The 15568-nt window shown below is 40.4% G+C and overlaps 1 protein-coding gene across 1 annotated transcript; it reads right to left on the reverse strand.

The window, feature by feature from the left end:
* Nucleotides 1-318: 318 nt before the first annotated feature.
* Nucleotides 319-1044, reverse strand: LOC131634105 (uncharacterized). The gene has a single exon (XM_058904772.1). It carries the CDS (start codon nt 1042-1044, stop codon nt 319-321), a length of 726 nt encoding a protein of 241 aa, XP_058760755.1.
* Between the last annotated feature and the right edge of the window lie 14524 nt (nt 1045-15568).

Raw genomic sequence — 15568 nt, forward strand, 5'->3', positions numbered from 1 at the left:
AACAGTTCGATTATAACGAGGCATGGAGACAATGTTGGGTTGTTTACCAGTAGGGGGTACAAAGGATCCTTGGGAGGGAAGGGCATCCCTTGAACAGCAACCACAGATTCGACCCACTTAGTATAATCCTCATAAGTAGCACAATCTCGCTGACCAAAATGTTTCTTATCTCTCCAACAAATACTCTTCCAGGCTTGTACAACTTCTGCCATCTGCCCACTATCGGTGGCTGAATGATAGAAAATATTCTCAGCAATTTCTGTTTGTTCAGGAGGACTTATAAAAGCATATCCAAATGTTCTCCTAGCCAGGATGGGATTAGTTGATTCCACCTCTAAGACCCATGAGAGGTACATTTTTGAATTTTCCGCAACTCATAATAACTTCCATGTCATCTAAGGATCTGTTGTGCCAGACAATATCTTTGGCCCTAAGCCCCATAATCCTCTCAGCCCACTTAGATGTGTGCCTATTATCAACGAAAGCGCCACGCTCAGGCAAATGTGACCTGAACCAACGATATAGCAACAGAGCACAGAATCTGACCAAACCTCCCTTCTGACTACTCTTGTGGTGAATGGAGTGATAAACGTCTCCCAAAAGTGTAGGAACTGGATTCTGCAGAATGAACATATGAATTGCATTCATGTCAACAAAGTTAGGAATGTTCGAGAACATCATGATACCATAGATACCTAGAGCCAGGATAGCCCTAAATGTGTCCCATTCCTTTGCTTCATCAGCCTCACAACCCCTTTTGACCAGAAACTCCATGCAAAAACCAAAACCTCCTCCCTTCTTAGTGAGATTTGCTTCCACGACCGATTTGCTCAAATAAAGAGCCTTAGCAATTTCAATGGAATCAGGGGCCTTCATGGTGCCATAGTATGGTACTTCCTTCTTTATAGGAACGCCAAGAAATAGGGAATACTCTTCCAATGTTGGAACCAAGAGGTCGTCGGTGAACGTGAAGCAGCGAAGGGAAGGATTATAGAACTGAAGCAAAGTATGAACTCCCTCTTGCTCGTACTTGGTGAACGGCATCTTGAGAAGGCTCAGAATGTACCCATATTTTTCTCTGAACTTGGTTGACTCATCAGGCGTGATCTTCTTTGCTAAACACCCAAGGGAATCCAGATTCGGATTCAGGAAAGAATAAGAGGGGTTGCGTCTACCAGTCTTCATTGGTGTGGCCATGTGTTGGTCGGAGACAAAGCCAAAAAGTTCCTGAAAATAAATGAACATGCATGTTAAATGATATGGCGGAGTGCATTTCATCGGGAGAATCCTAAAGTCTTTTCATTATTTCTTTTCTTTTTCTTTTCTCTTTTTTTTTTTGCAAAAAGTGTACATTTTGTCACTATTTTTGGAAATAGACTTTAGGATTCTCCACAAACAAAGTGAGGTGGATGCAATAGCATGATGTGTCATGTGTCTGATGCGGTGAGAGACTGAATGTCCCTCGCAGCTCTGAATAACTGGGTAACACTGAATGTAGCAGGTTCAAAATTCCGGCTTCAGATTGCAAAATGGAAATCAGGGTATGATGAAGGCTAGTATCCTGTCCCACCCCAAACTCACAGGTATGAATTCTAGACACGGACAGGTGGTCCCTAATGGTCACTAGGGTCTACATTTCCCATGGGGTACAAAGTGTTTGAGGCAGCAAGCGTGCCAAACACAGTGTTCCATGAAAGAACCTCGCCCAGTTGTGGTACCCCATGTCGAACTCGATCGTAGCAAGAGCCACGGGAGTCAACATGAGCATCCACGCTAATCCTATGTGTCACTGGCCTGGGTAGTGGGCCTTTTACCTCACAAAAACCCCCCACCTGCAAAACAGAGCAGAAAAATATGTGGCCCCCACGGGGACCCATAATATAGTCCAGATGCATGATGTGCAAGCAGAAATAAACATGATATGCAAGAAGAAAATAAACATGCAAACATATATACAAGATATAGACATAAAAAACAAATAAACACCCAATAAAATAAAACAAACAAAGGCTAGGATCGACTTGCTTAGGTATCCCCAGCAGAGTCGCCAGCTGTCGCACGCTCGCGAAAAATGAACAGAGTCGCCACCAATATATTTATCCCATAAGGGAAAGGAATATCAAAAAACCTAATAAAGTAAGGAACAAGGTCTTGCGACCAGAGAATCAAGGTACGGGAGTCGGTTACGCGAGGGGAAGGTGCTAGCACCCCTCACACCCATCGTACTCGATGGTATCCACCTATGTTTGTTTCTATCTAAAGGGCGTGTACTATGTCTATGTCTACATGCGAATGCATGCAAAAGAAATACGGGGAAAAGAAGGAATTAATTACAAGTGTGCTCGTTCAAGCCCCGTGACTTGATGCCTACGTATCCTTTTCAGGAATCAGAGCGTCGTAGTTCGGCTAAAGATTTTATGTTTGTTTTTGTGTTTTTTAGTTGGGCGGAGTTAACGCTCGCGCTCTTGCATAAGGGATCGACCTAGGATGCAATAGAGCGGAGATAACAATGCCCTTAAGAAAGGAGAGAGAGAGAGAGAGAGAGAGAGAGAGAGAGAGAGAGAGAGTTTGAGTGTTTCAAGGAAATCCCTAAAGCAAGGGAAACTCGAGTTACTCTTTGGTTTGTGTCTTTTAGAATTTGGGAACTTACGCCCGAATGGAACCCTAAAGCAAGGGAGATCCAAGCACTCGAATGATTCCCTAAAGCAAGGGAGATTCAAGCTTCCATTCCCTTTTTAATGATTTTCACTTTTTTATTAATGTTTTTTAAGTGTTTTCTTTGTATTTTTTATGGGGATTTTATTTTGAATATTTTTAGATGTTTTAGTGTTGTAAAGAAAAAGAAACTAGCCTAAGTATGAAGGGAATTTCTACCTAATGTTATCATGGTTTCTACCTAAGGTTAGGAATAAAAGACACATGGACAATAAAGCAAAAAGTGGAGTATATGAGAATAGCATAAGAGCATGAAATAGAACAAGTCAAAATATAGCACAAAAGTGAATTAAAAGTACTATTATTTTTATGAATTTTTAAGTGTCAAGATTTGTATTGGAGGTCTAAAAATGATGGTAGAAGATTAGTATTTTATCACCTAAAAAATATAGTAAAAAAGTAAACAATTAAGAACCTAAATTCTAGTAACTAAAAGAAAGAAACAGACGGGTGCAGATTGAAATTATGGTACAGATAGCAATCCTGGACGCAAATCCAGAGCAATAGCCCAAACAGAGTTTTTGTCATAGATTTTTTGTTCAATAATGGTGATGGGCTCAGTAGGGGGTGTGAGTCAGAATTACGTGACAGGCCCAAGGCCTTTGTTTTGATCAGGTTTTATGTAACAAATCATAGGTTCATGGGCTCACCTAAGAGGGGTATGAACAGTGATTCGGTGAAGGAGCCCAAGATTATTGTTTAGATTTTCTTCAATCAAAAAACGGTGATGATGGGCCATGGAAATATGTTCAGTATTATTCTCGTGTGAGGCCCATGGGAATTTGCATTATTCAGATTTTTGAAACAATTTAATTCAGACTCTAATGCTTTTTGTTTCAATTAACCAGATTAATCAAAATTATAAGCTAAGTCAATCATATTTAATACATAACTAAAAAACTCATTAAAAATAAGAATAAAATAAAAAAAGAAAGAAATAAGAAGAGGATTTAGGGTTCGTGTTAGTGACCTCTCAGCTTGTTCTCTCTTCTTCTTTCACGCGTGAACGACGGCGGAGACTCCACCCCTCCGATGAAAGCACGGTGGCTCCAACATCAAGCGGTCGCGCGATGAACAACGGTCACCTCTCTTTGATTCACTCTCTCAGCTCTCGTTTTTGAGGCGTCGGAGGTATGTGGTGAGGTTGTTGTTGTAGGAGATTGGAGGATGACCGAAGGTGATAACGATTTGAGGTTTACATTCGATTGTTGAAGACGAAGATTAAAGGAGGAAGAGAGCTATCCTGTTGATGATGATGGATGACGATGGCGTTTAGATGCGTGATTCGAATGTGACGCGGTGACGATGAAGTCTGAAGCCCCGTGGTGATGATGATGTAGATGCGTAGTTGATCGGAGATGAAGATGATGCAATAAGGATTGTTGCCGGTAACGAGAAATTCAAGTAAGCGCACCTCAGTCTTTTGCTCTTGTTTCCTAATTCTCACTTCTTCTTCTACTCTTTCTTCTTCTTCTTTATTCTTCTTCTGTTTTGGGATCAACGAATCTTTGTGAATCGTGAGTATTGTGTTAAATCTGAATGCGAATTAGAGAGAGAGAGAGAGAGAGAACGCGATAGTGGCATTACCGAGACCGTTGTTGTTGCGGTGCGTTGAGAGGATTGAGGGAGGTGTAGTTCAATTGTTCAGAGCTTCCATTGATGAAGCTCTGGCAAATAGGAATGAGGAGTTCTAAGTGAGTTTGTGAGATGGAGTGGTTATGGGAGGGAGAAGACGAATATGATGGTTATGGCGAGGGTCAGAGGAAGATGAAGGCTATGTCATGGTTGAAGGAGAGAATGAGCGTGTGGAATTGTGGAAGGTGATGATTATGGAGATTGAAGAGAGAAGAAGCAGAGAGTGAGAAGAGAGAAAGGATGAAGAAGATTGAGGGTGGAAAATGACGTGAAGAATCAAAGATGATGGAGAGTGAATCCGTTATATAGAGGTTGATGAAAGGATGTGAGCAATTCAGTTAGAGGAGAGTGATTGGTAGCCTTAGGATTGAAATTCGGTTATGAATTGGAGGGTGAGGATTTAGTTGGTTATGAGGGAGAGGGAGTTAGTTATTTCTGTTATGGTGTTAACTGTTAGGAGTGTGAAGAGTTAGTTATAGGTTGTTAATTAATTCTGTTAGGCTGTGAGGGAATCCGTTAGTTAGTTGGAGTGGACTCGGTTTGTTGACTCAGTTAGTTAGGTTTCGGAAAAAAGTTAGTTTGCTGTTTTTTCTGTTATGAAATGTTATTTAGTTAGGGTTGGGAATTAGTTTTGGGTTGGAGAAGTTGGTTTCAAACTGTTATGGAAATTGAGTAACAGACTGTTAAGAGTTGGTTTTGGTAGTTATGTGAGGTCACTTGGTAGTTATGTTAGTTGTTGACAGTTGGGTGTTAGTTACAAGGTAGTGGCTGTTGTGGATATGTGCAGGGGCTAATTTCTGTTAGTAGAGTTAAAGAAAAGCTTCAAAGTTGTTCTGGCTGTTTTGGATGTGATTGTGTGTAGGACTGATAGTGAACTGGTGTGGATGAGTTATGTTGAGTACTGACTTGTTCAAACTTGTGACAGGTATGGCGCATGTTCATGGAGGTCCTCTTGGCCAAGCATAGCTTTTGAAGTCAAGTATGTCAAGCGAGGTTCAAACGGAAGCAACGCGAAGATATGACGAAACCAAAAATATTGGAGGGGGATATGTATACTGGCAGTGGGTTGCTTTGGTTAACCAAAATGAAGCAATTATCTTTGTAATTCTTATATAAGTCCTTTTTGCAATCTTGGACTTGTAATGATTTTTGAGTTCATGATGAAATGGGTGATGTCTAGTGATTAGAAACAAAAGCCCAAGATATTTTTATGTAATTTTTTGTAATAGGCTTTGACTTTAGGAATAGTGTGATGTGTTAGGCTTATGAATGGATTTTGTATGGATGTGAATGAATGGAGACTCTTGAACCTCTTTGTAATCTTGTATGAGTTTGAATGGGCTCTTGAATGAACTTGAATTTAGTAAAGGAATTTGAAATGAGTGCATGTGATATAGGTCTTTGAATCATAAATGAACTTCAATCTCCTTTACCAACCAATGACTCGTGAAATGAATGGAACTTGAATTAATGGTGAATGCTTGCAAGAACATTGTGATGAACCTTAATCTTGTAATTTGCATCCCAAACAATCCCACGCGACTACTTAAGAATTTTCCACTCGCTTCAATTATCTTTGAACATAAATCCTCCTCAAATCTTAATGAATAAAACTCCGGCCAACTTGCAACTTCAACGGACCCATCTCAGTTCAAATAACCAACCCAAATCATACTGGTGTGTTGAGCCACACATTTTAGAAAGAAGGATGCCTTGTGCTTGAAACAATCTTATCATACACAAGTTCTTAAGGAAACTCTCATACGAAAACCAAGATTGAGAAGTAGAAAGGGAGATGGTCAATGTAGTTGTGCGATCAACCTTAATCCCATGATCTTCAGTTGAAATCCACGCCAAGCTCAAACACAATAGATGAAAACCCTTGTTGGTAAACCATAGGGGGATAAACCCTATCCAACTCCTCACTACTTGAAGAACCAAAAGAACCATATTTTATTTGTCAGGCACGCCTCAATCTCATTATAACACCCTAAGCTTCCAAAATCATTGGTCCTAGTGCCCTGTTATTGATTAATGAATGCATGATGTGTTAGATGACCTAATGGAAGGTATGTACATGAATGCGAAGTCTAAGCCAGTTAGAAATAAAAGGGTAGGACAAATTTGGGGTATGACAGCTGCCCCTATTTAATCGTCTTATACTCGAAGGTGAGATTGGCGCCAGCCTTTCGAACATTCGAAGTAAAAGAAGATTAAATACCGAAGACCTGAAATTTGTCCCGAGGAGATGGAGTGGTCTTTATTCTTTTATTTTTGTTTTGATATCTGCTGGGGAAAGAGAATTTTTGTTTTTCTGATGGAAATATTTACAGTGAGTCATTGGATGAATGGTGAGAGCTTGTAACGTAGCCCAAGGTGCCAATACAAGGTTCTCAAAGGAAATGTTTACTACATGGAAGTGGTCGGAGCAGAAGTATGTCTGGTGGGAAGGTAAGATAGACAAGTCTTTTAAAGGAGATACAAACGAGTATCGACAGAATGACACATACGAGCATCCAAAGGTAGATACAGACGAGTATCGAAAGAATGACACATACGAGCATCCAAAGGGAGATGCAGACGAGTATCGAAGGAATGACACATACGAGCATCAAAAAGAAGATACAGACGAGTACCAAAGGAACGACACATACGAGCATCAAAAGAAGATACAGACGAGTATCGAAAGAATGACACAGACGAGCATCAAAAGGAGATACAGACGAGTATCGAAAGAATGACACAGACGAGCATCAAAAGGAGATACAGACGAGTATCGAAAGAATGACACAGAAGAGCATCAAAAGGAGATACAGACGAGTATCGAAAGAATGACACAGACGAGCATCAAAAGGAGATACAGACGAGTATCGAAAGAATGACACAAACGAGCATCGAAAGATGATACAGACGAGTACCAAAGGAATGACACATACGAGCATCAAGAGGAGATACAGACGAGTATCGAAAGAATGACACATACGAGCATCAAAAGGAGATACAGACGAGTATCGAAAGAATGACACATACAAGCATCAAGAGGAGATACAGACGAGTATCGAAAGAATGACACATACGAGCATCAAAAGGAGATACAGACGAGTATCGAAAGAATGACACATACGAGCATCAAAAGGAGATACAGACGAGTATCGAAAGAATGACACAGACGAGCATCAAAAGGAGATACAGACGAGTATCGAAAGAATGACACATACGAGCATCGAAAGATGATACAGACGAGTACCAAAGGAATGACACATACGAGCATCAAAAGGAGATACAGACGAGTATCGAAAGAATGACACAGACGAGCATCAAAAGGAGATATAGACGAGTATCGAAAGAATGACACATACGAGCATCGAAAGATGTTACAGACGAGTACCAAAGGAATGACACATACGAGCATCAAGAGGAGATACAGACGAGTATCGAAAGAATGACACATACGAGCATCAAAAGGAGATACAGACGAGTATCGAAAGAATGACACATACGAGCATCAAAAGGAGATACAGACGAGTATCGAAAGAATGACACAGACGAGCATCAAAAGGAGATACAGACGAGTATCGAAAGAATGACACATACGAGCATCGAAAGATGATACAGACTAGTACCAAAGGAATGACACATACGAGCATCAAGAGGAGATACAGAAGAGTATCGAAAGAATGACACATACGAGCATCAAAAGGAGATACAGACGAGTATCAAAAGAATGACACATACGAGCATCAAAAGGAGATACAGACGAGTATCGAAAGAATGACACAGACGAGCATCAAAAGGAGATACAGACGAGTATCAAAGGAATGACACATACGAGCATCAAAAGGAGATACAGACGAGTATCGAAAGAATGACACATACGAGCATCAAAAGGAGATACAGACGAGTATCGAAAGAATGACACAGACGAGCATCAAAAGGAGATAGAGACGAGTATCAAAGGAATGACACATACGAGCATCAAAAGGAGAGATACAGACGAGTATCGAAGGAATGACACAGACGAGTGTTTGAGAAGCTTGGTAGATGGACTTACTGGGGATTGGGATTTAGTCTTGAAATGATTTGCCAGGACGGAAGGCAAAGGATACGCAACACGGGGGTTGGATCTGAAAAATTTTCCGTACGAGGGAAGGAATCACGGAGACTAGGGACGACTAGGCTCGGCAATAAGATGACAGTAACCACGGGGGATTACGGGGATATTGATGCTGACGAAGCATAAGAGTTACATTGATCCCTCAGGCCAAAGGCGGGGTGTAACTCTTCAAGAGTGGCAATCGTTCGAATTGCCACACACCAAGTATGGTTTATTCAAACGATTGAAAAATGAGATGGGTTGAATGCCCACCCTCATTCGCATTCTAATATGCTCGCAACATACGGGAAATAACCATCATAAGACTAGAGACGACTAGACTCGACGAGAAGACGATAGTAACCACGGGGGATTACGGGAATATGGATGCTTACGAAGCATAAGAACTACATTAATCCCTCAGGCCAAAAGGCGGGGTGTAGCTCTTCAAGAGTGGCAATCGTTTCGAATTGCCACACACCAAGTATGGTTATTCAAACGATTGAAAAATGAGATGGGTTGAATGCCCACCCTCATTCGCACTCTAATCTTCGCGCGGCACACGGGAAATAACCTCGGAGACAACGATTCTGACGAAGAAAGACATTGCATCCGATCCATATTGGGGAGATTTCTTTTGGGGTTGAGGACACCAGGTATCGGCACCATGGCTGGAGGAGATTTGTAATGTGGTAGCAGATATCAGTCAGAGTTTGTAAGGACAATATTTTTTGTGGGGGAGTATCGTCGTCTTGATTGAGTGCTGATTTGTATTATCTGGCTTATGCTTTGTATGCATGTTTGGATTTTTTTATGGCGTAATGCTCCATTTTGATGGATATGCTACGCTTTTGAGGATGCAATGTTATATGCAGTGAACGCTATATGCAGAGTGCCAAATAAAGGCATTAGTGATGTAAACACCAGGGAGAATCCCCTTAGTGTTAAGGACCATGTGGAGGTGCCAATGGATATTGGACTTTGATTTGTAAGATGCCCTTTTCTTTGACTTGAAGAATGATTTCTGACTTCTCGCCATGCGCCACTGCTTGAAGGATTTTCAGCTTGAGGAGATTCCCTCGATTCACCATGTTGGGAATGAGAAATCCAGATAAGGAGCCTTGATTAGGGAAGTAGGACAACTCCTAGGAGAAATAAACTCCTATGCTTGAGGAATGGAACAAACTCTCGGGAGAAATAAACTCCATGCTTGGGGAGAGACCAAGGTCCAGGACAAATAAAATCCTATTATTAGGGAGAGGACAATAAAACTTAGAAGATCGTGCCCCAAGTTTCATGACCCACAAAGGAAATTGCCCCACAGGATCCACGGAGAGATTTGTCAAATCTCGACGTAACTGCCCCAGATTGGTTGAATTTGAGAGAGATTCCTTGACATGATTGCCCCAGATTGATCAAAGCTTGAAGGGATTTATCGACATGATTGCCCCAGATATACTGAATTTGAGAGGTCCAACCTCGATTCAATTTCCCCTGATTGGGTACATCTTACTAGAGTCCTCAAGCTTTCTCGTTTTGAAGTTAAACAAACATGGAAACAACTTTACCACGCTCAACAGAGTCTTCAAACTCTTCCCCTCAAGGTAATCGAAGAAGGCATTAACTGTTCATGCCCAACGGAGTTTTTAGAGGATCTTCCCCTTGATGGTCAACATTTGAAATGATTGGCTTTTACTCCTCGGAGTTCTCAAGTCTCTTGTATTTTGACATGATCAAGTTGCTCACTGATTCTCATCCTTGAAAATTTCCTTGATGTTAAGCACATATTTTGTATGCAAAAGAATGTTAATTCTAAGAATGATAATTCTAATGCAAAGCCTATGCTAGTCTTGAAGTTTAAAACTTTTTATGCAGTGAGGTGGCCACCTCTTGTGAATGAAATGTAAAGCGGGCATACGATATCAACATAGACATGTGTTACGCTTCATTGGGAGTCAGTAAACACTATCTCATCTGAGTGCGCTTTTGAAATAAACCCTACTTCAATTAGGACTTTTTAGGGTTGTAACTTGGCCAGGTTTACGTTTCAGAAACAAAGGATTTTAGGCTCAAAATTATTTGGTGCCCACCCCCTTCATGATGTTCTCCATTCCTATATTCAATTAACTCAATATGAGTGCTCATCCCTCACAAGGAATTTTTTGAAACGGTTGAGGAATCAATGAGGTTTTTCAGACATGGCAGTCGCTCACCTTTTATTCTTCTGATTCATTATCACACGACTTTGTTCTTGATTTATTTTCACCATCATTTTTCTTTTTATTACTATATTTTTTTTCATCATTTTTCTTTTCATTTTTTTTCTCCATATTTTTTGCTCTTCTTTTTTTGAACAAGTCGTGTGACCTCGCATTGTCTTTGATTCGTTGGAAGTGATTGCGACTGCCTCATTCCATGAAGAATTACCATTGTGGTATCGTCATCTTTTGACCCCTTGGTAGGTGAAGGATAACCATTACGGTTTTGACTCTCCTCAACCTTTTGAGGGATAACCATTGTTGTATCCTTAGATGCATACCATTTGTGAGTTTTGAACACCTGATCAAGTTAAATGAACACTACCCTGCCCCAGGATTAAAAATAAGGGTTTTTTCTGATAAAACAAGAAACTCCTCCTTCAAGGCTCAAAGGGGTTAACGAGGGTCTATCTCCCTTATATCTCCGGTGTTTAGGGATTTGAAACAATGCCTGTACATCATCAGTAGGGTTTTATTCAAAAACACACAGTTAGGGATTTTTGCATTTTTTTCATCATTCTCCCTCCGCTCGTTGCCTAAGCAAGCGGTTAGTAAAAGTTGGTATCGTAATGCCAAAACCTTTTTTTTGAGTGAAAACGAATGGATTACTTCAAGACAAACATAAACAATGTATTATGATTTTCATTCGAAAATTAACAAATTTTTACATGCTAGCAATGCTTAAACAAACAATGAAATGTTACAAATGAGAATGCAATAGAGAACTAAATGAATGCTCTTGTTGAGGAGACTTGACTCCGTATGGACTTATTGATCTTGAATACTTTTTGCAGTTCTTTCCAAACACTTCAGATTACTCCAAAAGAGAACTCCAACGAAGTCACCCATGAGTCATAAACTTTTGCCTTGCTTTAGGGATTCGAGCAATGCGAGTGATGCAATGCTCAAGATAAGAGTACGTCTTGCTTATCCCTCGTGCGGGAGCCCCAAGCATAGTTGCTAGAGTAGTAATCGCCATCCTAAATGGAAGTACCTTGCATGGTCATCAAATTGGGGAGATCTACTTGTGGTGAAGAAGACCCAATACTCGAATCTTAACCAATTGAAGTTCCAACAAACAGGGAAGCGAATAGGCACAAGGCAATAGAATCACATCAATTTGTTTCTCATATTCTTCTCGTCTCTGTTAACTAGCAAGGCCACTGAGAAGGAGATCCTGAGAAAAGGCAACTGATATATGAAGTAGAACCTTGAGAATGAGAAGCATTGTGAAGAACACTCTTGATTATTACACGGAAGAAGATTCTGACGAAGTCACCCAAGAATTTGTAGTGCTTTAGGGATTCGAGCAATGCGAATGATGCGATACTCAAGATAAGAGTGCGTCTTGCTTATCCCTCGTGCGGGAGCCCCAAGCAACTTCCACATGTGTACAAGAGTTGATTTCCAATTTAGCTTCAATATCCAAACCATTCGGAGTGAGAGTAAATCACCCTTGCAGTTTTTAACATCAGGCACAAACCAACAATATCTACATCAGCGGAGTCACGACCTTTTTATGGCTTCCCAACTTTCCTCCAAGAGGTGGAACCTTTTGTCAATTTCAATACTCGGAAACTTGAATACTTCAATGATGTAAATTCTCCTTACCAAGATTAGGAATCTTAACAATACTTCAAACATTCTGATTCATAAGACCTTCTCATGGATGAGATTAACATTGACATTCGGCCTCTGAGGAACTTGTCTCAATTCTTCTTGTCAAAGAGAAAAGGCTTGAATAACCTCCGTACACTGATTCATGCCAGACCCTATTTTCGTTCTTATCTCAGTCAAAACCCCACGAAGTTGTTCCATTGTTAACTTTCAAGCACATAGCGGTGAGAAGTCAATTTGTTGTTGATCTTGAAATCTGGATAGAAAGGGTCCCATAAGTCTTTGAAAGAACCATGAAATGCATGATAGTATGAATGCATGTTTCATTTATGAGAGATCCTAAAGTCTTTTTACACTTTCCTTTTTCTTTTTTCTTTTGGAATCCAAGCTTTGTTTTATATGGAGTATATTTTCTTTTCTTTTTCTGCTTTTCTATTTCCTTTTTTCTTTTTGTTTTTTTTTTCTTGGAAATAGGCTTTAGGATCCCCCATAAATGAAGTGGATAAAGCAATGATGTTATGCAATGCAAAAGCACGGAATCGAGGTCCATATAATCTTAGTAGCATATGTACAATCCTCTGAATGACTGATATAAAACCTCCTTGCAGGCCAAATGTCACAGGATCAAAGGTTCGACGCCTTTTTGAATACCAGAATATCAAGCACCATGAGAACAGACCAAATAAAGGTCCGACCTCAAATATGAAGAAGCAATGGTATGTAGGAGTCAAGGTTTCCTGTCCCACCCCAATCTCACGGGTATGAAGTCTAGACACGGACAAGTGGTCCCTAATGGTCACTAGGGTCTACAGTTCCCATGGGGTACAAAGTGTTTGAGGCAACAAGCGTGCCTGACACAGTGTTCCATGAAAGAACCTCGCCCAGTTGTGGTACCCCATGTCAAGCTCGATCGTAACAAGAGCCACGGGAGTCAACATGAGCATCCACGCTAATCCTATGTGTCACTGGCCTGGGTAGTGGGCCTTTTACGTCACAAAAACCCCCCACCTGCAAAACAAAGCAGAAAAATATGTGGCCCCCACGGGGACCCATAATATAGTCCAGATGCATGATGTGCAAGCAGAAATAAACATGATATGCAAGAAGAAAATAAACATGCAAACATATATACAAGATATAGACATAAAAAACAAATAAACACCCAATAAAATAAAACAAACAAAGGCTAGGATCGACTTGCTTAGGTATCCCCAGCAGAGTCGCCAGCTGTCGCACGCTCGCGAAAAATGAACAGAGTCGCCACCAATATATTTATCCCATAAGGGAAAGGAATATCAGAAAACCTAACAAAGTAAGGAACAAGGTCTTGCGACCAGAGAATCAAGGTACGGGAGTCGGTTACGCGAGGGGAAGGTGCTAGCACCCCTCACGCCCATCGTACTCGATGGTATCCACCTATGTTTGTTTCTATCTAAAGGGCGTGTACTATGTCTATGTCTACATGCGAATGCATGCAAAAGAAATACGGGGAAAAGAAGGAATTATTTACAAGTGTGCTCGTTCAAGCCCCGCGACTTGATGCCTACGTATCCTTTTCAGGAATCAGAGCGCCGTAGTTCGGCTCAAGATTTTCTGTTTGTTTTTGTGTTTTTTAGTTGGGCGGAGTTAACGCTCGCGCTCTTGCATAAGGGATCTACCTAGGATGCAATAGAGCGGAGATAACAATGCCCTTAAGAAAGGAGAGAGAGAGAGAGAGAGAGAGAGAGAGAGAGAGAGAGAGAGAGAGAGAGAGAGAGAGAGAGAGAGAGAGAGAGAGAGAGAGAGAGAGAGTTTGAGTGTTTCGAGGAAATCCCTAAAGCAAGGGAAACTCGAGTTACTCTTTGGTTTGTGTCTTTTATAATTTGGGAACTTACGCCCGAATGGAACCCTAAAGCAAGGGAGATCCAAGCACTCGAATGATTCCCTAAAGCAAGGGAGATTCAAGCTTCCATTCCCTTTTTAATGATTTTCACTTTTTTATTAATTTTTTTTTAAGTGTTTTCTTTGTATTTTTTATGGGGATTTTATTTTAAATATTTTTAGATGTTTTAGTGTTGTAAAGAAAAAGAAACTAGCCTAAGTATGAAGGGAATTTCTACCTAATGTTATCATGGTTTCTACCTAAGGTTAGGAATAAAAGACACATGGACAATAAAGCAAAAAGTGGAGTATATGAGAATAGCATAAGAGCATGAAATAGAACAAGTCAAAATATAGCACAAAAGTGAATTAAAAGTACTATTATTTTTATGAATTTTTAAGTGTCAAGATTTGTATTGGAGGTCTGAAAATGATGGTAGAAGATTAGTATTTTATCACCTAAAAAATATAGGAAAAAAGTAAACAATTAAGAACCTAAATTCTAGTAACTAAAAGAAAGAAACAGAGGGGTGCAGATTGAAATTATGGTACAGATAGCAATCCTGGGCGCAGGCCCAGAGCAATAACCCTAAACAGAGTTTTTGTCATAGATTTTTTGTTCAATAATGGTGATGGGCTCAGTAGGGGGTGTGAGTCAGAATTACGTGACAGGCCCAAGGCCTTTGTTTTGATCAGGTTTTATGTAACAAATCATAGGTTCATGGGCTCACCTAAGAGGGGTATGAACAGTGATTCGGTGAAGGAGCCCAAGATTATTGTTTAGATTTTCTTCAATCAAAAAACGGTGATGATGGGCCATGGAAATATGTTCAGTATTATTCTCGTGTGAGGCCCATGAGAATTTGCATTATTCAGATTTTTGAAACAATTTAGTTCAGACTCTAATGCTTTTTGTTTCAATTAACCAGATTAATCAACATTATAAGCTAAGTCAATCATATTTAATACATAACTAAAAAACTCATTAAAAATAAGAATAAAATAAAAAAAGAAAGAAATAAGAAGAGGATTTAGGGTTCGTGTTAGTGACCTCTCAGCTTGTTCTCTCTTCTTCTTTCACGCGTGAACGATGGCGGAGACTCCACCCCTCCGATGAAAGCACGGTGGCTCCAACATCAAGCGGCCGCGCGATGAACAACGGTCACCTCTCTTTGATTCACTCTCTCAGCTCTCGTTTTTGTGGCGTCGGAGGTATGTGGTGAGGTTGTTGTTGTAGGAGATTGGAGGATGACCGAAGGTGATAACGATTTGAGGTTTACATTCGATTGTTGAAGACGAAGATTAAAGGAGGAAGAGAGCTATCCTGTTGATGATGATGGATGACGATGGCGTTTAGATGCGTGATTCGAAGGTGACGCGGTGACGATGA

Source organism: Vicia villosa, unplaced genomic scaffold, assembly GCF_029867415.1.
Source record: "Vicia villosa cultivar HV-30 ecotype Madison, WI unplaced genomic scaffold, Vvil1.0 ctg.001227F_1_1, whole genome shotgun sequence".
Taxonomy (NCBI): Eukaryota; Viridiplantae; Streptophyta; class Magnoliopsida; order Fabales; family Fabaceae; genus Vicia; species Vicia villosa.

Excerpts from the sequence above, each read along its gene's own strand:
- LOC131634105 (XM_058904772.1), bottom strand. The coding sequence starts at position 1,044 with ATGCCGTTCACCAAGTACGAGCAAGAGGGAGTTCATACTTTGCTTCAG.